Source organism: Macrobrachium nipponense, chromosome 13 (assembly GCF_015104395.2).
Source record: "Macrobrachium nipponense isolate FS-2020 chromosome 13, ASM1510439v2, whole genome shotgun sequence".
NCBI lineage: Eukaryota > Metazoa > Arthropoda > Malacostraca > Decapoda > Palaemonidae > Macrobrachium > Macrobrachium nipponense.
This window is the reverse complement of record NC_087206.1, coordinates 34042635-34065758: the sequence shown is the minus strand read 5'-3', so window position 1 is coordinate 34065758 and position 23124 is coordinate 34042635. Positions and strand designations below refer to the sequence as shown.

General features: G+C 41.9%; 1 protein-coding gene across 4 annotated transcripts in view; it reads right to left on the bottom strand.

Moving 5' to 3' along the window:
• The window catches only part of LOC135225732 (uncharacterized), a 391490-nt gene extending 368976 nt beyond the window's left edge, over positions 1-22514 (bottom strand). For 3 of the 4 annotated variants that reach the window (XM_064265118.1, XM_064265116.1, XM_064265119.1), the window contains exons 1-2: positions 21125-21284; positions 7704-7889 (exon numbers count right to left, since the gene is read on the bottom strand). In XM_064265118.1, the coding sequence (XP_064121188.1) occupies positions 7704-7880 (177 nt within the window). In that variant the 5' untranslated portion in view covers positions 7881-7889; positions 21125-21284. Of the gene's footprint in view, positions 1-7703; positions 7890-21124; positions 21285-22364 lie in introns of those variants that run through there. The other variant, XM_064265117.1, reaches the window with a different exon arrangement.
• Positions 22515-23124: the final 610 nt, after the last annotated feature.

The following is a 23124-nucleotide window of genomic DNA, read 5'->3' as shown; positions in this document are numbered from 1 at the left end:
CACCCAGTCTTTCAGACTTTTCATTACCATTATCGCAGAACCCATTTCCAAGTGAGTGCCACTTTCCACAGTAGGCACTCCCATTCCATTCAGTACCCTTTCCTGGCCATATTTCATTTTCCTCCGAGCCTCTACTGCAGCCTAAGGGAAATGTCTTCCCCTGCTTCAAGCGACTCTTTGCCAGAGAGCTAGAGAAGCTCGGAGCCCTCATAAACTCTGGGCAAGGAGGCTGGTACACTGGACCAGCACTTGACCAAGTGGATAATAAAGGCCGCAGCAGGCTGCTGCGCGCCTGCAAGAAAAAGGAACAGGAGAACAGAGAAGCAGAGAGAAAGGAAAGAGAAGAGAGAAAGCATGAGCTAGCTCTCCGAGATGACGAAATCTCTCTGCTAGTTTTCTAAGCCCCAGACCATGAGCTGGACTCCCGGTAAGAGGTGTTGCGGAGGTTCTGCACCACTTGTTGTGTGCGTGGCATGCTGTGGATTAACCGACCAGTGCCCAAGTCGATCTCTACCTTGGGGTATGAGAGCTTCCAGGGTGAACTTCTCCAAGGCTACCATGTAAGCCCTGCCCTGATGAACAGTCTCCTACGGGCCCCATCAGTGGGGTAAACAAGTCATGGGCCGACACCGAAGCCCAGGTCTCCCTTATTTCAAGAAAGGCATTGCTAGGGGTGCCAAAATCCGGACGGACGAAGAAATTCAGTTTCGAATGGATTGACGGTAACCTCTATTCTGTTTCCTTCGGTCCTTCTGAATGAAGACATGCCCTTTCTGGACCAGGAGACCAGGGAAACCACATTGTGCCGCCTGGGCGTAGTTGACCAATTTCATGATGGTTATCAGGTGATATGGGCCGAGATCTACTTAAGCCGTATCTCCCCTGGACCGCAGCTCCACTATCAGATGCACCGGATCCCTGCAGCATGCCTCATAATCAATCATCAGTTTTAGATTCAGAGGCTAGTGCCTCCGATGTCCCAGACATCCCCTTTATTTGTGAACCTAGGCCCGCCTGACCCAGTGTCAGAGCCCAAAGTTCCTGCCGCCATCCTCTCAGCCTCTTACCATTTTACCGCCTACCTCCTCCCCTTTGGAAGAGGTAAGCCCACCAGTTAACCCCGGACTTGTTTCCGAGGGTGATTCAACGGAGGATTCCTTACCTCCCTACCTCAAATCACTGCCAGAGAGGACTCTTCACCTGTGCCAGAGCACACTGCCAGCCTTGGTGACTCCACAGATTCACAACCTGTGGGGCCACGGAAGAGGTTCTGGAACAAGTTCTGCCGAGACTGTGGCCGCAAGGGTCACATGTCTGCCAACTATGGAGGGTGCGCAAATTTCAATATTCTGCCATCGCAATGGCAGTTACAAATCCTTCCTCCCTAGGACCCCCAGCTAAGGGCCCTATAACCGTCGCACCCCTCCAAAGCAAAGATTATCAGCCAAGCCACGTCAGAGCCTACGACGACTCTGGCGCTCAAATCTCCCTGATACGGGAAGATCGAATCCCCCGAGGGGCTCACGTCGATAGACGTCACTTAATAACCAATTGAAGGTATCAACCATATCAAGCTAATCCTTCTGACGTCCAATTGAGGGTCACCAGACCTCATTTTTCCAGAGTTTGTACCCTTGCAGTTGCAAGCTACATTCCAGGAGGTTACGACCTCCTCCTAGGGCAAGACATGAAGTCTTCCAATCACCGTTCAAGAAGCCTAGGGTCCAACTAACCCCACGTCGAATCACTCCAAAGCAAGGAGCATCAAAATTCTACTTCCTCCAGGAAGTACGTCCACCAACAGTCTCCCCCGTTACCAAGGAGGGAGATTGATCATTCACAGTTCCATTGCAAAACCTGCAACGTAATAGGGCACTCTACTAAGTGGCCTAGGTGTCCTAGCCGACTGCCAGCAGCGGACACTGTCCATTTTCCACAAGGCTTAGCCTTCAACAAGAGACGGGAGCCTCTGTCTCCCATTTCCAAGGGCACGCTGAGAGGTATTGCACCTCCGGTACCCGTCACAGTCCAGTCGACCTCAACACTCTGCCAGTGCCACTTGGCAGCACTGAGCAGTGCCAAGCTCCGTCCAGCCTGGACGTAGAACCACCCGAACTTGACTTCTGCGCCTGGCCCCGAGCTAGTGCCGGCGCCTAACCTAACCAAGGATCCTCCTACAGGAGATCCTCCAACAGGCATGGAGCTTACCGCAGCCCATGGCCAATCCAAAGTCCATGAGTCTTCTTCACCCTCACCACTGACGCCGAGGATGAACCTTATCCGGCAGACCTAACCTTCATACCTCCTCTGGAAAACCAGGAACTGCCCGACCAGGAGTCAGCCTGGAGTTTTCCCCTTACGAGGCTGTCAGCAGCAGCCGGAGTGAGGGCCTCCCCGGGCCTCCCCTGCAGTAGGTTCCACCTCTACGACGGTTTGCTGCAGATACTGAATAGGGTGTTCTCCTGAAATCCCTCAGGCTACCATGGCCTCTGCTCCTGCCGGCGTTTCTGGCCTTACCCCAGAGTCGGTGCCTCCGTCTACTCCTAGGATTGGTATAGCCAGGTCCTGGAGGAATAAGAAGAAGAAGAAGAAGGGACGTAGCAAATCATTAACACACTAACCAAAGAGCACATGCTCTCCTTGACACCTGTGCCCTCGGTACAGTGTCGCATCAATTGCAGAGTGATCCTGGCACCTACCCAGAGAAGTAGCCAGCCTGATCTCGCCAGTAGAACTAACCCTCTAACCCCTAGCCATCGTAATACTAACCCTCACTTAAATATAATTACCTCATTACATTTCCATCCTGGTAATGCACTAACCACTCATCATCCTCACGCACCATTACCTCACCTCATGTATTTTAACAATTCCGTCGCTGAACTACTGCTGTGCGTACCACACTCTGGAATGATTGCGTCTTCATTTAACTATAATGAGTAGGTTAGGCTAATGATTTAGTACCAGGGCATTAGGTTAGTAGCAAGTAGAATTTTCAAGTAACCTTATCTAGGGGTAGAGTAGACTGTCGTCACAGACAACCCGTAGTTATTACTTAGGCTAGACTACATTACTACATTAAGTTAGTACATTTAGCATCTCCACTTATAAGTTAGGTAGGCCACTGTAGTTAGCCGTAATGCTGCTCAAAAAATATTCAAGTTAGAGTAGGAGAACTGGGTAGTCGAGACGATCAACTTATTTAAGCCAAGACCTTCACGCCCGAAAGGGAGTGAATGCCTTCTTAACAGGGGGAGCTGTTACATTTATAGATCATTTCGTCTACCCCGCAATTAATTAATCAATTTGATTTGGAAAATGGCAGCCATTTCCCCCAAATATCAGCTGATTTTTAGGAAACGCGGGAACCAAAACCCGCCAGCCAGAGTTAGGGGGTTCCCCAGTTGGGGGAAAAGTCTTTTGTCAGCTTTAGGGACGTATCTCAAGAGGGAAGGATGTAGGCAGATTGGTACTTCTTAGACCTATATCTTAAGCTCTCTTTTCTGTGATCCCTCTGCTGGCTGTATGTTTGTTTCCAGGATTTGCCTTGCTCGTGGGGGGTTAAGCTGACTTCCAACACCCAAGCAAAACACCTGGGTTCTGCCCCTAGTTGACTGCAGGACGTGACCTCGGACGGATGTCCAACCACCTGCCTTCCTGTTAGGCCTATCCAGGGCGTGAGTGGCGCGCCGATCGACCCAGGCCCAAGACAAAGCGGCCACGTTTTTTCTACAAAGGTCCACACTGAACACGACATCCAGGTAGTCTTTGTGGAACAGCATATTGCCAGTCTCTCCCCATCCTATTATCTATTTGATCCCCATTTTCCCAATTCAATTCCCAACCAAAAAAGAACTCATCCTTTGGTCCCTTTCACTGCCTATGGCCGCGTGCTTCCCCTTGTGTGATCGTCCCAGACCAATGAAGTCATTGCATACCTCAGTGAAACATTAAATGTTCCTTCTCCCCAGTGTTAGAGAATTAATTAATCAAAACAAGAAGTCATTTTTTTTCCTTTTATCTCGTCTAATCTGGGATTCTTTTCCAGATTCCATGAGCCACGTGTCATGTCTCTCTGCCCGCAAGTGTTGCATTACCCAAGTTTATGAAACCAGCTTTCATCCAATTACATTTTAGCCAGCTATCCATTTGTGAGAGATTATAAGTCCCAACGTGCGGACGCTGTATTCACTTTTCTCCAGGCCAGAACGAGCCTTTTGTAAATAAATAGCTGTAAAGTTTTAGCTGAGTCTCTGGCGACCTACCTATTCCTCTAGATTAATTGTCCATTATAAACCAGTTTTACGGTAAGTTCAATTAATTTCAACTTGTCCTCCTTCAATTATTTCCGTTTACGTATATAGCCTCTCCCAAGGCCCGGCTAATACGTAACAATATATATATATGTATACTATATGTATATATATGATATATTGATATGTTATATATATATAATATATATAAGTATTATATTATATATCTATATATATGTATATATATGTGTATATATATATATATATATATATACATATATATATATATATATATATATATATATATATATATATATAATATACTCGCATATTATGCGACTTTTGAAACATAATTTTGAAGCTAATTTTAAAGGGGTCGCATCATACACGCAGTATAAAATTAGCGTACCGTCTATGCTTTCTCAAATCGGCAGATCACGATAGTTACTACCGGAGAAAAACAGTAGATTTTTTAGAAAGTTATGCTTTACTTGTACTTCACTATATCCAATAATATTGTATGCATTCTCATATTACTATTGTATTTTAAAATACAAAAGAGCGATCGTGCGCCATTTGCATTATTTTGGTTTATACAACATGTTTAACTGTTCTAGACTAAACATCTAATATTTCCAAATCAGTTGATTAAGGCACAACACCGAAGGATTTTTTTACTTTTTGTTTTACTCAGTAAAGAAACATTTGTTACTTGAACTATTAATTTTGCATTTAGGATTACACAGGTAAGTGTTAAATTTATTAAAGTAAAAAAAATGCATAAAATTAATAAAACTAAAATCCTCCAAAGTCACTCTCTGTGTCCATATCATCAAATACTGCTCTGAATTCTTTGCCATCAAGGCAGTCATCATATTCGTCATCTTCCAGCTCTTTGATCATTTCATCTTCATCTCCTGAATCTTCGTATAGGACATCGTCAATTCATATGGAAGGTATAGTCTTGTCACCGTGGCGAGCTCTCTGGCGTGGCTTTTAAAGATCTGCCCTTACACTAATTTTACAAAAACAACAACTGCCCGTGTGTGACAGACCTTTGAATGTCCTTGAGACAAACCCTGAGGCTATAATTATAAGATTATAAGGGGTTTTCATTCCCAGGAGGTACTTTAATCTCCTTCCTATTTGGCCCTGCTCAATCGTTAACCATCCAACCACCAATTACACCCTCTCTCTCTCTCTCTCTCTCTCTCTCTCTCTCTCTCTCTCTCTCTCTCTCTCTCTCTCTCCCCTAAATCTTACAGCTGTCCGAGTGAGAACTTTTTTTATGGGACAACATAGGTCCGCATTTCGCATTTTCCATACCTATTTATTTTTTATACGATTGCCCTTTCTCGGCTGTGAAGTTGATCTATCCATGGCTGTGAGATGACCAGGAATAACTTGTAAGTCGGTGTCAAAACTTTGCCATATCGCATTCAAGCAATATTCAGTCATTGTTTCCTATCTATTATTTTCTCAGAGAGAGAGAGAGAGAGAGAGAGAGAGAGAGAGAGAGAGAGAGAGAGAGAGAGAGAGAGAGAGAGAGAGAGAGAGAGAGAGTCTGTCTGTATACGATTGTTTATTTTCTCACTTGTCAAACTTACTGTTATGCTTTATTTCATATTTCCTTGCTCACCAATTTATTCTATACCTACGATATTAAGAAATCAAGATATGTGTAGAAGGGAGAACTGCCTCCAGACTGTACAGTCAGTATGGATTTAAACGCACGTGGAACTGGTTGAAATATGCGCAACAGCACCAAAATGAGATGCCATGGTGATAGAAAATCTGACTCCGTTTCTTGTTATTGCATAAAAAAAACTTTATCAATCGTGAACCTACGTAATTTTTTAGCTTTTGCATTTCTGAATTTTTAATTTTTAATTTTGTTTTTACAATTTTACAAGGAAATTTATTTTTCATTTTAACAGCCTGATGATGTAATTAACTTGATAATTACGAAACGTTGCAATAAAGACAGCATGTACATCTGTGTGTGTCCTCTTCCCTTCATTGATGGTTATTAATATGGATTGACTCCTGGCTCCTGGCACTAAGCTATATATATATATGTATGCAGTCACCAATTATTGGTGGGGGTTCCGTTCCAGGGGGTGTGCCAATAAGCAAAAACCGCCATTGACCGAAACTGAGCAATTTATCAGTGCCATAAGGACCCTTATGGTGCCAATAACTGGAACTCAGCCCATTATGGCACCATAAATTGCCAATTTTATGGTGCTAGACAAGCACCGTAAAACCAGATCACCGATAACAGAGTCCACCAATAACCAGGGACTGCCTGTAAGTATATATATGTATGTATGTATGTATGTATGTATATGTATATGTATATGTATATACTATATTATATATATATCTATATATATAATATATTATATATATATATATCATATATATATTATAGATTCCCCCCCACCCACATAAGTAAAACTGTAATTTCCAAAGTATTTGCTCTTATTGTAACATTACTCAGTACTGTATATAGTGCAACATATTTATAAACAACAAATTGTACAATTTAAAACATAAAATAAAAACCAAACTGTTTGGTATATTGTATAAAAATCTATTTAAAAAATCAACACTTTGGTATATTGTATAAAAATCTATTTAAAAAATTAACACTAAAATTCTCTCTCTTTCTCTCATCTGTGAACAATTCTGAAACTGCTTATATGGGCCAGGTTTAAAAAATTTCTTTTTCGAATGGATTTCATAAAGGGCCTTTTTTGGCATTTTTTCTTTCATCTTTTTTGTTTTGTTTTCTCTTATATATTCCATACAAATATTTATATCAGTTTGTTGCCTACTTCATTTCACTGCATGAAACATATAGGGTAATAAAGACAAGAGCATCACAATCACAATGCTGGTACTCTGAATACTTCTCATTTTTAACTCAATGAATATACCCCTATGTCCATCCAATTTTTCGTCTGTGCCACCAAATAAGTTAAGGGAGGTCCAATTTTCAACTGGCATTATAATTCAACGCATAATTGATGATGTGCACTCAGAAGTACCACCTCCAGTAAAATTTTATTCCTTCTTCATGTGAAAAAAAAGCCTAAACAGACATATCTTAAAATTACAAAGAAGAAAGTAATAATAAAAGATGAATTGACATTCTAACATACATCATACACACACTCTAATAACAGCAAGAGAAGTTTCAACAATAACCACTGATCCATGGCACCTTAAAGTGGCATTACATTCACTCCTGAACTGAAGAATATCAGTATCATAACACTGCTACTAGACCAGCAGATACTACTCAGAATTTCATTTATGAGACAGACAGTTGTTTCCTGCCCCAGCATTAATGCTCTGGCTACATCTTACACTTACAGCATTAATCATAGTGCATCCATATTACTGACAAGGTCTACAAGCTAACATAAAAATCTTTTCACTTACCTCAAAACGAAACCATTCAGAATTCCATTGTGGGTTCAAACTCTTTCTGTAAACCTCAGTCTTGTGAGTTATGGTTCCTAGTTTGACTTCTACATAAGCATCTGTAGTGTCAGATGACCTGTCCATAACAGGCAGGTTCCTGCCTGCTACAACTCGCACTTTCACTTTCCCTGGCATTTTTTAGACCTGGAAGGAATACAGAAAATGAGTCTAGAATTTTTTAATATCAAAATTCCAAAGTCGTATCTCTTACCTAACATTTTGCAAATTTCAAGCTCACCTAACCTTTGTGCTTCAATTTACCATATTTTTCATAAACACAAAACAATGTTTTCAAGAGCAACAAGTAAAAAATGTGCAGAAGTTTCTTTGGCATAATTGAGTTTTCTGTTCAGTGTATAGTAATGCTGTATGAGCTACAGCCCATGAAACTTTCAACCACAGCCTGGTGGCGGCCTGTCTTATAGGACTGCCACACAATCAGTGCTAATTTTAACCTTAAATCAAATAAAAATCACTAAGGTTAGAGGGCTGCACTTTGGCATGTTTGATGATCGAAAGGTGGATGATCAACATACCAATTAGCGCCCCTTAGCCTCAGTAGTTTTTCAGATCTGAGGACGGACAGCAAGTGAGAACAGCAAAAGTGTGGATGGACAGAAAAGCAATTTCAATAGTTTTCTTTTACAGAAAACTAAAAATCATCTGTGCTAATAGTACTTACTGTAAAAAAAAAAATACTTCAATTTACAAGTCATTACACACCATTTTTTGTTAGTACGCTATTTTAAAACAGTAAACTACCTTTATGACTCACCCATTCAAGACTGGATGTTTTTTTAAGCACTGGCACATAACATGTCTTATCATTTGAATTGGCTAAAAAACATCATCAGCCATTCTAAACTTTTTTAAACAAGCTCACTCACATCATCCTTCCCATGGGAAAAAATTAATCACAAGACCAATGATCACACATTCAATGCAAATTAATTAGTTGCACTGTATGGCAGGAGACTGAAATTGCTTGAAAGCCATATAAATATTTAATATCATACAACTACTGAATGTATGTTAACATTATACATGGACTGAATACATTAAGAGGATTCACGATGTTGATTCGTCTAATCCCATGAAGAGAAAATCTGATGTAAAAACAATGATGATGTTAGGATGTTTACAAATTCCTTATGAACACTTCATTTGTATGTAAAATAAAAGAAATAAGGTAGCTAGTGAAAGTAGGAACTAACAACATCTTATTATATCTGACTGAGGTTTAAACAAAACTATTATCAGTGCAGAATTATAATTCCATACATTATTATGAAAGTTTCCTCAAAAAAAGTCCTTTTTCATCTCAAAAGCACCAATTGTAACATCACATCTAACAAATTTATACTGTTATATTACCAAATACAGTTTTAAAATTTCAAATGACAAGGTGACTAACACTGTAAGTTATTCGATTATTAGGCCCAGATTCTAATGGCCATATGAATCTATATACGTACATTGTTCCAGATAAGCAGTTTGCTATCAAAATCATACCAAAAATTAAGCCATTATAAAAAGACAATACATGTACCTGCATTGAGAGACCTCTTATAGGAAGACTTGAGTAAGAAAAAGAAATGGTCTGAATAATTATGAATAAATAAACTTTGTTGAACCCTTAAATACATGTCTAGGAAAAATCACAATTTTTTAAAGTAAATTGTAATTTTCCTAACTGTACAAACCTGAGGTCCTCTACACTAGAATATACTTGGGCATAGTTGTTATGCAGCTGTTAGTCTTGACCAAGGTGGTTAGGCAGTAACTACCGCCCGGTAGGTGAGGAGACTCGCCTGCCCGGACGAAAACACTCCAATTTACTTGCGGCCCATGTTTCAGAGTGAGGGGTGGCATGACGTAGACAATTAGTGTAAAGGGCCTAGGTTTGTATAGTTAGGAAACATACAAGTTACTTTTAAATATGGGATTTGTTCCTACACGATATACAAGCCCTCAGTCCTTTACAATAGGAAGACCCACTGGTTGGAGGGAGGAATTTGAGTGAGTCCCTAGAACTGACTGGAGTTTACCACACCTGGGCAATTCCTCCTGGTCAAAAGAGTGAGGAGGAGTGCCCTGCCTCGGACATATTGATCAGAGTCTAAGAGCTGCAAGGTCAAAAGTCAGACCTCTGGGCCTTTTTGAAATGAGTGCGGAATCAAAACTCATACGAAAAGCAGTGAAGAATATAAAGAGTGGGAGGTATTAAGGCAAAAAAAAAAACAAACCAAATTTGTAACTAATTTGTATTTTTCATAACTAACAAACCTGAGGTCTTAACATTAGGATTTACTAGCGCCAAGCTGGAAACCGGTAGAATTAAAATTACACTTGTGAGATCCAGGGACTAATGGCATCTATACCAGGTCACGGGGCATGTATACCCAGAATGCCCACGGCTACCTGTGACCCACCAGTTATTTTCCTACTGCCTTTAAGATAAGACGTGTTACTGTCTATCTGATTTAAAGCCGGTTTTTCACTTTGCCCGTTCTTTATCCATTTCATTTTTCATTTCCTATTACCTTTTCTTTCTCCGAGTGTGATCAGTGTGAGGTAAGAGTGTATACGTGGTATGATGGAGAATTTTGCCTCAACATCGGGATCGTCTACCACACCTCCTTCCTCCCCTTGCTAGAGGATGGAGCAGGATTGCTTCTATGATTCTGATAATAAAACAAAAAGGAACCTCAATGTGTAAGCTTACCGCATCAAATACCCAACCAGCCAGTGTATGTTCAAGTCCTATTCTCAACCTGAAGGAAGATAAGTAGAAGGATGGGAAGTGGGAAGAAGGAGAGACCAAGCACTCTTGCACCCTTCTTACCTCTAGACCTGCAACACCAAAGGTGAGAATTCAACTTATCCTCTTGAAGGAGCTGGGTAAGCAAACACAACTTGTCGAGTATCCGCCACAAGTCCAAGGAAAAGGTGTTCCAAGGACCTGTGGGCAACTACCTGAAGGAAGAAGAACATAATGTGGTCCTCGTAGGACTACCATATCTATCCTCGAGTCTGACATATTCTTTGGAGGGCAATGAAAGGAACAAGCCACTCGCACTGTGCACTCTCAGGAAGAGCATGCAGGTGACATAGCTCACAATCTCGCAGGGCTTAAAGGAAGCCATGTCCTTACACACTTCTCCATTGGCAAGCCTGTAGTAGAAAAAGGAAATTGACATCCAATAGGACAAAATAAAGATTAATCTGAATCAATAAATACAAAGTCCAAGGCGTAGAGGATCATAAAGGATTTGACCCATCAAAACAGATGCAGAATGATTCGATATCCGAGATGGAGTCGCGATATGAAAACCCACCTTTTGAAGGATGATGTTAAAGACAATCCATGCAACACATCAATCCTCTTCGCCACTGCCAGAGAGAGACTGGATGCACTCTTGAAAAACACCTTTCACAGCTGAATCGGAAAGAAGTTACCTTTCATAATTCTGACAAAGAAAAGTCTTGTCAATGACGCCAACCAAAGAGGATAGTTCTAATCCCTGAAATTTACAGAGGACTGAAAGAAAATTTCAGCTATTTCATTGCTGTTTGGCAAAAAGCACTGTGCTTGCAATGAAGGTTGGAAGTCTTTAGCCATGTAAAACACAGGGATGTACTGCCTACACGAACAGCTTCTTGACACTGCGAAGGTTGGTTCAGGGAGGAACTCTTCTCTTTACAACATTTACGTACTGCATTCGGGGTGACGACTAGTAGTTGAACACTCTACAAATTAGAAAATGTATATAGCAGACAAAAAACTGCTTTATTTGTCTGAAAAATATTTCTGAATCATCACAGTGATGTATGAGTTAGCAGAAGAATTACCCTGAGGTAAACAGAAAGTTGATAATAAGACTAATGAGATATTATGGAGGAGTTATGGAGTTCCATTTGACAACGTCTGTGAGAGAGAGAGAGAGGAGAGGAGAGAGAGAGAGGAGGAGAGACGAGAGAGAGAGAGAGAGAGAGAGAGAGAGAGAGAGAGAGAGAGGGTGTAATTGGTGGTTGGATGGTTAACGATTGAATTGGCTGTTGGTGCTGGGTTGTTTGCTGGTGCTGTTGGAGTTTAGAATTCTGTGTTTTCAGTGAGTTTTTAGTTAGTCTTTGGTGAGAGTTGGTGACAGACAGTAGTGCTGGAACATTTTGGAGAAGGCAGTGATATTCAGCTGAGTTGTGTGTTTTTGTTGTTATTTGGTGTTGTTAAGTTAGTGTTTTTGCTTAGAGTTGTTGTGCCTGTGCTGTTGTGATTTTTTGCGATGTTTGTGCAGTGGTCTGTTGTTGTGTTTTGTTGTTATGTGTGAGTTGTGGTTGTGTTCCTTGGTTGTTGCGTGTAAAGAAGAAAGTGTGACTGGGGTGGGTTGGGCAGCTGGAGTGATTAGGTTAATGTGGGGAGGGTTTTGCCACTTTTTTTTAAGCTTGTGATCCCGCCACATTATTTTGTGTGATTGGTGAAGAAAATGAGGATGGAAGGGTTGAAGGAGATAGAGAGGCTTAAGGAGCTGAGGTTGGTGAGGGAAGCTAAGGGAAGGTTGGAAGTGGAGAATGAGAGGTTGAGGGTAGAGTGTGAGGAGCTGAAGAGCGAGTTAGAGGAAATGAGAGGAATGCTAAGGAGTGCGAAAGTGGAAATGAAAGAAGAGGTGAAAGGAGCGGAAGAGAGAATGGTTGAGAAAATGGATGAAAAATTGGGGGTAATGATGAATGCAGAGCAAGAGATGATGCAGGAAATGATGAAGGGATTCATGGGAGAAGGAGCTGTAGGAGGTAGGCCTACTGGGTCTTGTGACGGGCCAGGATTGGTAAAGGAAGTGAAAGAGCGAATGGATGAGAGTACGAGTGACGAAGGTGATTTGGTTGTGATAGGTAAGGGAAAGAAGGGGAAGACACAGGGTAAGGATAAACCTGAAGACAAGAATAAGAAAGTGGCTGGGGAAAAGAAGAAGACTAAGGGAAAGAAGGTTAGTAAGGGTGATGGACAGGATGAGACTAGGACTGAATACATTGGGGAAAGGGCTGAGAGTGATTTAGATAGTGGTGAGTGGAAACAGGTAAGTAGAAAGAAGGGTAAGAAGAGCATAGTCAAGAGTATGGACGTGAGTATGGAAGTGGATTTGCTGTATTCGGAAGAGGGAAAGAGGGGTCAGAATGGAAGTAGCGAAAGTGAGAGTGACAGTGAGCGGGAAGTACGAAAGGCTGTGTATATGAGAGAGGTACCCCGATGTGCACAATACGAGGAATATGGTAGTAGGGACATAGGGGACTTTTTAAAGAATATGAGAGGTATTGTGAGGCTAAGTATGGGGATAGCAAGAGTGTCTGGGTAAGGGAGTTAGGAAGCTTTTTGACGGGATTTTTGTTGAGTATGTATGGGGTAATGATGAGTGTAGGAAATGTGCCGTATGAGAGTGTAAAAGCTAGGATTGTAGAACAGGCAAAGAGGATAAAGAGTAGCATTAGATATAGGAGAAAGCAAGATTTTGAAGAGGCAAGAATAAATGTTGGTGAGTCGTTGTCGATGTATGTCTGTAGGTTAGAAACCGTTGTCGATGTATGTCTGTAGGTTAGAAACATTAGCTAGGAAAAAGTTTGGAGACGAAGGGATAAATAAGTGTAAGGAGTTAGTGCGAAAGTTGTTGGCGACTGTACCAGAGAGTGTATATGAGTTTATAAATCTGAAACGTAAGGAGAAAATGCGATGGACGAATGAAAGGTTAACATGGAACAAGATTTTAGAAATAGTAAAGGATTACGAGTTAGATAGGTGTATGAGAGAATAAGTGTTAGTGTTAGGACTGAAGTAGCTGAGGTTGTACCAGAGTTTAGAAGCTATAGGGAGGCAGTTTTGGAAGGGCCGAGGCAAATGGCAGAGGGAGTGGTAGATAGGAGCGTTAGGGCAAGTAATGTGAGCGTAGTTAGCCCTAAAAGAGATAGGAGTGTGAGTGTTGGAAGAGCAGGGTCAGTTAGTTGTGAGCGAGATCAGTGTTATAGATGCGGTAAGCCAGGACACAGGAAGAATGAATGTCGGTGGGCGTTAGGAGCGTGCTTCGGGTGTGGGCAAACGGGGCATTTGGTGAGCGAGTGTAAGAAAGATAGGGATATTAAATGCTATAGGTGTGGACAGGCAGGGCACATAGCTATTGGATGTCGGGGTACCCGTATGAACATGGTTTGCAGCAACTGCGGGAAGAATGGCCATTATGCTAGAATGTGTAAAGAAAAGCGTGCTAAGTGTGTTGAATGTGGAATGGAAGGTTACGTGGCGAGTGTGTGTAGGCGAAAGAGGATGAGTCAGGCTGGGAATTCAGGAAACTAAGTGAAAAGAGGATTCAGTTGGGTGGGTCCTCTAGTATGCGACAGTATGTTCGGGAGAATGCAATGAGTGAGTGGTTGAGGATGAATAAATGTGAGCCGAGTGTCAGTGAGCAAATGGGTCTGGAAGATCAGCAGTTGGTGTTGGTTGAGTATGGAAGAAAGCGGAAGGTAAGGAAAGGGAATGAAAGGAAGAAACGTGAACTACAAGATAGAGGGGTTGGTGTTAGGTTGAAAATGGTGGATAAGGCATGTAATACAGATGACTTTGAGGGGAGGAATAATACATATAGTGTGTGGGGGTTTGAATTGCCAGGGTTTAGTGAAGTTTCACTGGGAAGGGAATCAGGTGGTAAGGATGTAGTTGGCAGTATGAATGAGGCTCTTCGGGAGTTTGGCAGGAGTGTAAATGAGGTAAGTGATTTGGTGGCAGAGTTACGAGAGATATTTGGACAAGAGTTTGAAGGGGTAGATGGGATAGTGAATGGGATCTGGGAGGATGGTAGTGAGGGAGATGGTAATGGTAGTCTGACTGGAAGTGGTCTGGGAGAAGTGGATGGCGGTGTAACTGAGAGTGTATATGAGGGCCCTCCAACAAGATTCAGGGGCCCTGCGTCCGAGCATCCGTGGGTGTTGCAGAAGGCTATTTAGTGTGGGTGTTGTGAGTGAAAGGAGACATTGTCAAATGTAATGGGGGAGGAAATATAGAGGAGTTATGGAGTTCCATTTGACAACGTGAGAGAGAGAGAGAGAGAGAGAGAGAGAGAGAGAGAGAGAGAGAGAGAGAGAGAGAGAGAGAGAGAGAGAGAGAGAGAGTAACTGGTGGTTGGATGGTTAACGATTGGATTGGCTGTTGGTGCAGGGTTGTCTGCTGGTGCTGTTGAGTTTAGAGTTCTGTTTTTTCAGTGAGTTTTTAGTTAGTCTTTGGTGAGAGCCGGTGAAAGACAGTAATGCTGGAACATTTTGGAGAAGGCAGTGATATTCAGCTGAGTTGCGTGTTTTTGTTGTTATTTGGTGTTGTTAAGTTAGTGTTTTTGCTTAGAGTTGTTGTACCTGTGCTGTTGTGATTTTTTGCGATGTTTGTGCAGTGGTCTGTTGTTGTGTTTTGTTATGTGAGTTGTGGTTATGTTCCTTGGTTGTTGTGTTATTGGGTTGTGGCTCTTCATTGTTGTTGTTGGTATTTCTGTGACCTCGACTGGCGGACAGCACAGGATAGCCCGGAGTATCTGGAGTGGTTAGGTAAGTACATGTGTTTGGAGAGTTTTTTGTTTTTGTGCTTTGTGTTTTTTTGTTTTGCGTAGCTATAGGTCAATTGTCCTGTGTGTATTTTGTTGTGTAAAGAAGAAAGTGTGACTGGGGTGGGTTGGGCAGCTGGAGTGATTAGGTTAATGTGGGGAGGGTTTTGCCACTTGTTTATTTTTTCTAGCTTGTGATCCCGCCACAATATCTCTGTCTGGTAACTCTTGCAATGGCAAATGTGAAGCACGAGACGTGAACCATATGTGAGAATTCCGAGCCAACCAGATATCTACGTCTGTGATGGCCAGGCAGAGAGATTCAAATTAATAGGTAACTCTCGACAAAGGAGAAACAACACTAAGACGAATATCTCAGTGAGAAGCTGTACTCTACCCTCGCTTGACTCCGTAGGCTGAGTTGCCTAGTAGTACATTCCATGCCAGAATGTGTTCAGCTTACAGAGCTATCGAGTGCACTAAAGATACACTTAAGCACCTGCATGTTAACCAAGACAAGAGAGAAAGAAATCTTGTTGGTGATAATGCCAACCCTGTAGTGTTGTCGTCAAACAATACCACTAGGTGTCTCAATATCACAACCGGACACTCTTGGGAGGCTTGAAAGGCTACCCTGAGTTTCAGGTTAATTAAGAGAAGGTTCTATTCGTTTCATTCACATACCCAAAGAACTAACTTAAAGCTGTGCACCTATTACTCTGTGGTTCAACTGATAAACATATTATGAGGAAAATATACAAGTATATTCGTAGGCTCCTGTTAATTGAGTGCCAGCCTTATTCTTCTTCACTTCAAAAGAGAAAAAGAATAATAGCTGGAAGGAGCCTCCTTCACTCTCTAATGAAGAGAGCGAAAGTGAAGCAGTCCCGAAAGGAGGCGTCTAAGGCTTTAACAGGACACCGAAGAAGACTAGTTTATGCTAAACTGGTAGTTCACAAAAAGGGGAATACTAGAGAGTTGGAGTTCAAACTTCTCAGTGATATCCATCCTGAACAGATCGAATGTACGTTCAAGGAGATCCTAAGATTGAACCATGAACATTGGCTCTTGTATTCGACCCCTGGGGAGTAGAGTCCATAGAGTTCCTCTTATTCCTTCACTCATCCCGGAAGTAGAAAGAGAGGATTGACTGTTCTTACCCGCTCTTCACTGAGCTTGCATGATGAAAGCAATGCAAAGAGTAGGAAAACGAATTCGCCTCATCGAAAAACACTTCCTGAAGAGAGAGTAGAGGCTCTCACTCACCATATGAAACATTCTTTTCTGACAACTGGTTCATTTGAGTGAACGCGAGGGAGAGTTAAGCGGAGTTAAATGCGCCAAAAGTTGGCGAGAACTTGCCAAGTCTTGCTATGCATCTTTCTTCTCAGTGATTGAACCTCACAAAGAGGACTACCCAAAGAATCTCCTCCTAGCTTCTCCAGTTACCTCATCCACAGGTGGGTCTCAGTTGCCAAGACGGCTCAGTACCTTCTCTCACACTGCGCCACTGTGGGTGTATGACCCTCTTTGGAGATTGTACACTTGGAGAAACTTGCATAGGAGTATTTGACACAGCCCCAGTTCCATGAGCAGCGCCTTTGGAACCAGAGATAGAACAAACCTAGGTCCCAACTTCTAGGGCTCTCAAGACATTAGACCCTGAGGACAGTGTCATGGTTGCCGCTCCCAAAGGAGCTAGTGAGCTGATGAGAGAGCCAACTGTTTGGGGGGAAGAAGCTACCTTCCTCTTCTCAGACCGGGAAGCCTTCAAAGAGGGAGGCAAGAAGGCATCAGATGAAGGCAACAGCCTCTTTGTGGAACTCAATAGTCCGACGAGATGACACCACAACTGCAACACGGGAGAGGAAAGAGATATGCCATGACATGGAGCCGCATTGACCAAGAGCTGAGTTAGTTTGGCAGAGAGGAGCAATTGCCTTAGCAGAGCTGGGATGAGCAGACCAGCATCACATAATTATGGGTGGTAATCCTCGGCTAAGAACTATCACTTCTTCCCACTTAACTGTTGTCTTTCGAGGCTGAAACTCTAAGAAGAAGAATAAAGAGGGATTCTGTGTCTGCTAGGACTTGACCATGCACCAAGATGTTAGCATGAAGTACCAAGCATTGCAAAGAACCCAAACTTGGCTGAAGAGAGAACTCTTCTGCACTGGTAAAGGCTCATCTTGCTATCCAAATACTTGTGATAAGTGAGCACTTGGAGAGTGCAAGAATTCATAATATTCCCTTGCTCGGCGAGATTCTCAACTCTTGTAAAACAATTATCAGGCTAGCCTTGTCTCGCCCTGGTGCCTGTCTATATGATGAAACCAAACACTCAGCGAGCGCCAAAGAAACCAAGGGATTAGGCACTCGGCGAGACTTACAATTCTTGAAATAACAATTATTATGAATGCTCGTCTCACCCGAGTGTTTGGAAATCACAGAAAAACAAAACATTGAGAATGCTAGAAATCCAAGGAATTCAGTTGCTCAGCGAGACTTCCAATTCTTGTAATAATAACTATCGGGAACTTTCGTTTCGCCTGAGTGTTTGGAAATCATAGAATACAGAATACTTACTCAGAGAGTACAAGAATTTCCAAGGAATTCAAGCACTCGGCAAGACTCACGAATTTCGTCAAACAATCATCGGGGAGGGGTCCCTCTTCAGCTATCGTAGAAATGGAGGAGGAACGGGCATAAAAATCAGTCCTATATACGAGCACTTAAGACTGAATTAAGAGTGCAATTCAACAGAATGTGAACTTGAGGCTCCCAAATGCAAGACCACATAAGGGGACTGCAAATTGGAATCTACCCAAAAGACAGAAAGAGCCAGGGAGAACACAGTCGAATCCTGAAAATCATAACACCAGGTGTCGAGACGGTGAGTTTCTCTCCGTTATTGACAGAAGATCCTTCCTTAACTATATGGGCGTACGTCTGGTTGGACCCTAAGACCCTTCCAGGAACATAGGCCTCCAATGCTGAATCCTGCAGAAAACACTGCAGGATTCCTCCTGTTCACCTCGCCCCTCCTGATGTCACCCAAGGAAGTAGAAAGAACAAGAGAGGAGGATCAGATGCTCTCATTCCTCCTCACAGCAGCGCTGTCAAAAGGAATGAGCCATGCAGTGACATGGGTCTAGGAGAACTTGGTCACCTTAGCAAGACGATTTTCTGAGAATGCAGGGGTTCTCACCGAACTGTTGCAGTGCCAAAGGTAGCAGTTATGTTTGTAGCAGTGGTGCAGCTATCGGACTGGCGAGAACATGCATCATCCTCACAACGCATCCCACCCCTCTTCAAGGCCGAAACCTTGTCCTAAGAGGGCTGTAAAGGGGACGCCCTCCTAGCTCCTCCAGATGCCTTGTCCCGAGGGACAGCGACATCAACCCTGGCACCTGACAAAAGCCAGTCCCAGCTGCAGCTCAGTCCCTTCTCTTGCCCCGTGCCACTGTAACAATAAGAGAAGAACCTTCATCACTGACTGTGGATGTACAATCCACCAGCTGAAAACAAGTCTCCAACACAGCCTTGGTTCCATGAGCAATGCCTTTGGTACCAGAGACAGTTGAACAAACTTTGGTTCAAACTTCTGAGGCTCCCAAAACAGCAGACACTGGGGACAACGTCATGGTCCCACTCCTGAAGGAGCAGGTGAGCCAATGCGAGAACCAACTGCTTCCTCCCCGGGAGAAGGATGGAGACCTTAGAGGTCTCATAGGAGACGTCTTATGGGGTAGAGAAGCTACCATAATTAAATGAAAATTACAAAAGTCACAAGTACTTACTGGATTTTCACACAAATACACTAGAAAGAGAAGGCAAACCAAAGGTTTGAAGTTACCAAGCATGCGACGATGGCGGGCAGAGAGAAGTGGATAACACATCTGTCACCCAGCGTGGCCAAAAGCAAAGTGGATCTTCACCTCCCAGTCGCGCGGTGCGCTGACTGTCGGACAAGCAGTTAACTACTGAACTCCCTTGTTCGAAGCTTACGACCGGTTCCAACTGCCGCAAATTACATTCCTATTATTAAAGGACCGATGGTTTGTATTACGTATCGGAACAAATGTTTAAGATGACTTTGGAATGATATTAATAATACGTACCAATTCAATGGTATCTTTGATGTAGGATGATACTTTAAGTATACATTTGGTATTTGAACTTTCAAGATAGGCAGATATGGGCATTTTTAGAGGGGAGTTCTAACTATTCGCGGGGGTCCCTGGTACACATCCCCCGCGAATACGGGGGCAACACTGTATTTCTAAAGTAGATATGAGCAGACGGCAAAATGACTCATCGTTACCAATCTAGTGGAGCTTCACACATACGCTGATGCATTACAAACTGTTTCCATGAATTCTAGTTGTCATAGTAATGCAATAATGATAAAATTGCTGTAATATGTATATATACTACAAATAGATACACTAATTTCACTTATTTCCCAAGTTTTATGTAAGTCTTATACGCAGTTTGGAGGGTAAACACATAGCAATTGGCAACACTGATAAACAATAGAAGAGCGCGAAGAATGCCGTAGGTACTGTTCAGAGCAAAACTGTTGATATTTGAGTGAGGATTCTAGTTACTTTTTCAACAACGAATATTTTCAAATTAATAATCATGCATATGTAAAAAATTTATGCAATTCATGACCTTATACTACCGTTTAAGTACTATCTATTTAAATAATTATTTAGTGCATGCTTCTTCTTCTACCAAAAATTGTAGTTCCCTTGGATAAGACATGGTAGGAAGTCATTGTTTACGATTTTTGTGAAGAAAGTGCCCCAACGTCTATGGGTGAAAGTGGTGTGCGGATTCAGCACATGGAATTGAAAGTTTATTGACACAAGTGACTCTGCAATCATCAAGATGGCGTCAATCTTCTAGTATATTGTTGGTGTTATTGTAAGTAAAAATTTCAAAAGCATCATGGAGGTATGTGTGCACTGTGTATGGCTAGACTCTCATTAACCTCTGTTTAATCTTGAAATATGACCTTAATTTCTAACTCTGGAGAAAATACTTACTTCAAAAGGATAGTAGAGGTCTCGAGCTCTTGCTCTCACCACCAACAACTCGTGGCTGGTGCCCATCTCCGGTGTTAGGACATGTTAAAGTACTTTTTCGGATGGTGGCTTCACACGCAGTGGAAACTGGAGCCGCTAGTCCAGTCAATTGTTCCCCCTATCTGCAACTTCAAATACATTTGTCATCACATTCAATTACTAACCTACCTACTCTTCGAAACAAGGATCAACATGAGGCATGAAACAAAAGTAGCCTAACCTGGCCTTGAGCTGTGCTAAGCTTCGGCCTAGTAAAAACTGTGACCTAGCTACATACCTACCTATGTCAACCTTTACAGTGCCCATTAGGCTACGTGAAGGTAGGTACTACAGTACCTACTACCTACTATTTGCTACGCGTAGTACCTGCAATACCTAGTACCCAGTATAGGTAGGCTAGCTACCTAGGTACCTAGCCTAAATACTAAATTGGCCAGCTTATGAAGTTTACAGGATCTTAAGTGATTTAACATTCGCTGCTTGGGTAACAGGGGAACTTCTGCCATGAGGGCAGACTTACTCTGACCAATACACGTAGGCCTACTCCCTACGCTACGCTGGACTAGGTTATAGCTATTGCATTTTTTAGTATAGGGCCCAGCTAGGTACCTACCTAGCTACCTAATTATCACGATCAAACTACGTCAACTTTTGCCGCACTTTACGTCACTAAACTTATTTATGAAGTAATATACTCCAACTCTGATCTCAAGCTTACCGTTCATCAACACCGTGAGACAATGACATACTAAAATCGGTAACGACCTCTCACAACATACTCTACGACACTGGGTCAAAGGTGCTGAGGTCTGACATGCGACTGACTGACCAATGGGGACCGTCGTCCGTGTTGTTGTCTGCTGCCTCAAATCCTCATGTGTCGGTCGTTCGATGACGCAGGACGTTTTAGTCCACGAATAGTAGTGTTCCGCTTTAAATGTCATTTCGAAAAATAAAATGTGCGCATATTCATGTAGTAATTGACCGAAGTACTTCCCTGAAAAGACATCCAAAAATGGCATTATTAATGAAACACAGGAAAATCACGAAAATACAAAAATTGAGAATACTGAGAGGAAGAGCTATGGCAAATTGAGAATTTTCACTATAATTAGATAGAAGTTATATTAGAGACTCAGTTGCTGACACGGTTGTTATTGAAATTTGAAGTTTCGAAATAAAGTTATCTAATATAATTTATGTTCATTCCATGGAATGATGATTTAAATTATATAATTTTCTTCTGTTTACACAGATTACAGACATACATGTATAGATAGGCTGCACGGACTTTTTTTTTTTATGGCAATGGTATAATATATCAGGCCACTTCTGCGGTCGTTCAAAGATCTTATGATTTATAAATGATTGTACAGATATTTACATTTTAATGCCGGATGGTAACTACCTACGTACATGGAATGTGATAATAAAACCAGCCAAGAACCCGCACGTTAACTTTCGATACTACAGCTATTTTAAATTATTATGATTATTTTTCCTGTCGGGTTATGCATTTGAACAATTCATAACCCAGTGTGACTAAAAGTCGAGTAAAACAAACAACGAAACCAATTCCTAAAAATGTGAAGCCCTTCAGAAACACCACCTTATTAAGGCATAAATTGAAGTAATTGGTGACTGAATGGGGGTTGGAGCCATACTGCTGCCATATAGCTAGTAGTAGCCTACACAGGGATTACCTGCCAACTAAAGTCTCTCTCTCTCTCTCTCTCTCTCTCTCTCTCTCTCTCTCTCTCTCTCTCTCTCTCTCTCTCTCTCTCTCTCTCTCTCTCTCATCATCATCATCATCATCATCATTACTTTACTTACAGTAGGCTTCTTATATTCTCACTCGATCGGAGGTGACCCACAAATTCATTTGTAACATCCAAGCAGAAGTTCGTATCATTCACATTGTCAAAACTATACTATCGTAACACTGAAAATAAGAATACCTTATTTATTTCTTGAAACGCTACATTTTCACTCCATATAGCAAGTGAGAGCTTATTGTACGAACTTGATGATGGATATTTAACGGCTCTAACACTATTTGGAATGCGCCTTGGTTCATAACTTGCGGCAGTTCGTTGCCAGTATTGTCCCGACCAGAGTCAAAATATACAGGGTCTGCTCACGAGGCGGTACTAAAACCTATCCCCGCCCCTTGTGAAACGTCATCAGTTACAAAAGGACCATATCTTTATGAAACTATATTTACGATAACCTTTTCATATAACTATTTTTGCGATGGCGTTTTTTTATATAAATTTTCCTATTATTGCATGTTGCCGTATACTACGTTAAAGTACAAAGAATGCTCTTTCAAATTATATATAGCACATTACAATTACGATTACTTTCAAACCCACAAGCGCGCACAGAAAAAATTATCTACGCACACAAAAATGCGCAATTACTTCATCCGTCAACCTAAATACATTCACGTTTCGTAGCGTATCTGCCTAAGGGATGATGATAGAAAGAAACTGAAAAATTTATTAGAAAGCTGATAAAATTTACTATATAATGCATAAATAAAATTGATAGGTGTTCTCAGAAATTTTCGAGGAATTCTAGGTCAAAGACGGACCAACATTTTCAAATTTTATGTAAATATTTACCACATTTTTCTTACATAATTTTTCGCCTTATTACGTTTTGCCATATACCATGTAAAAGTACAAAGAATATCCTTTCAATTGGTATATGACA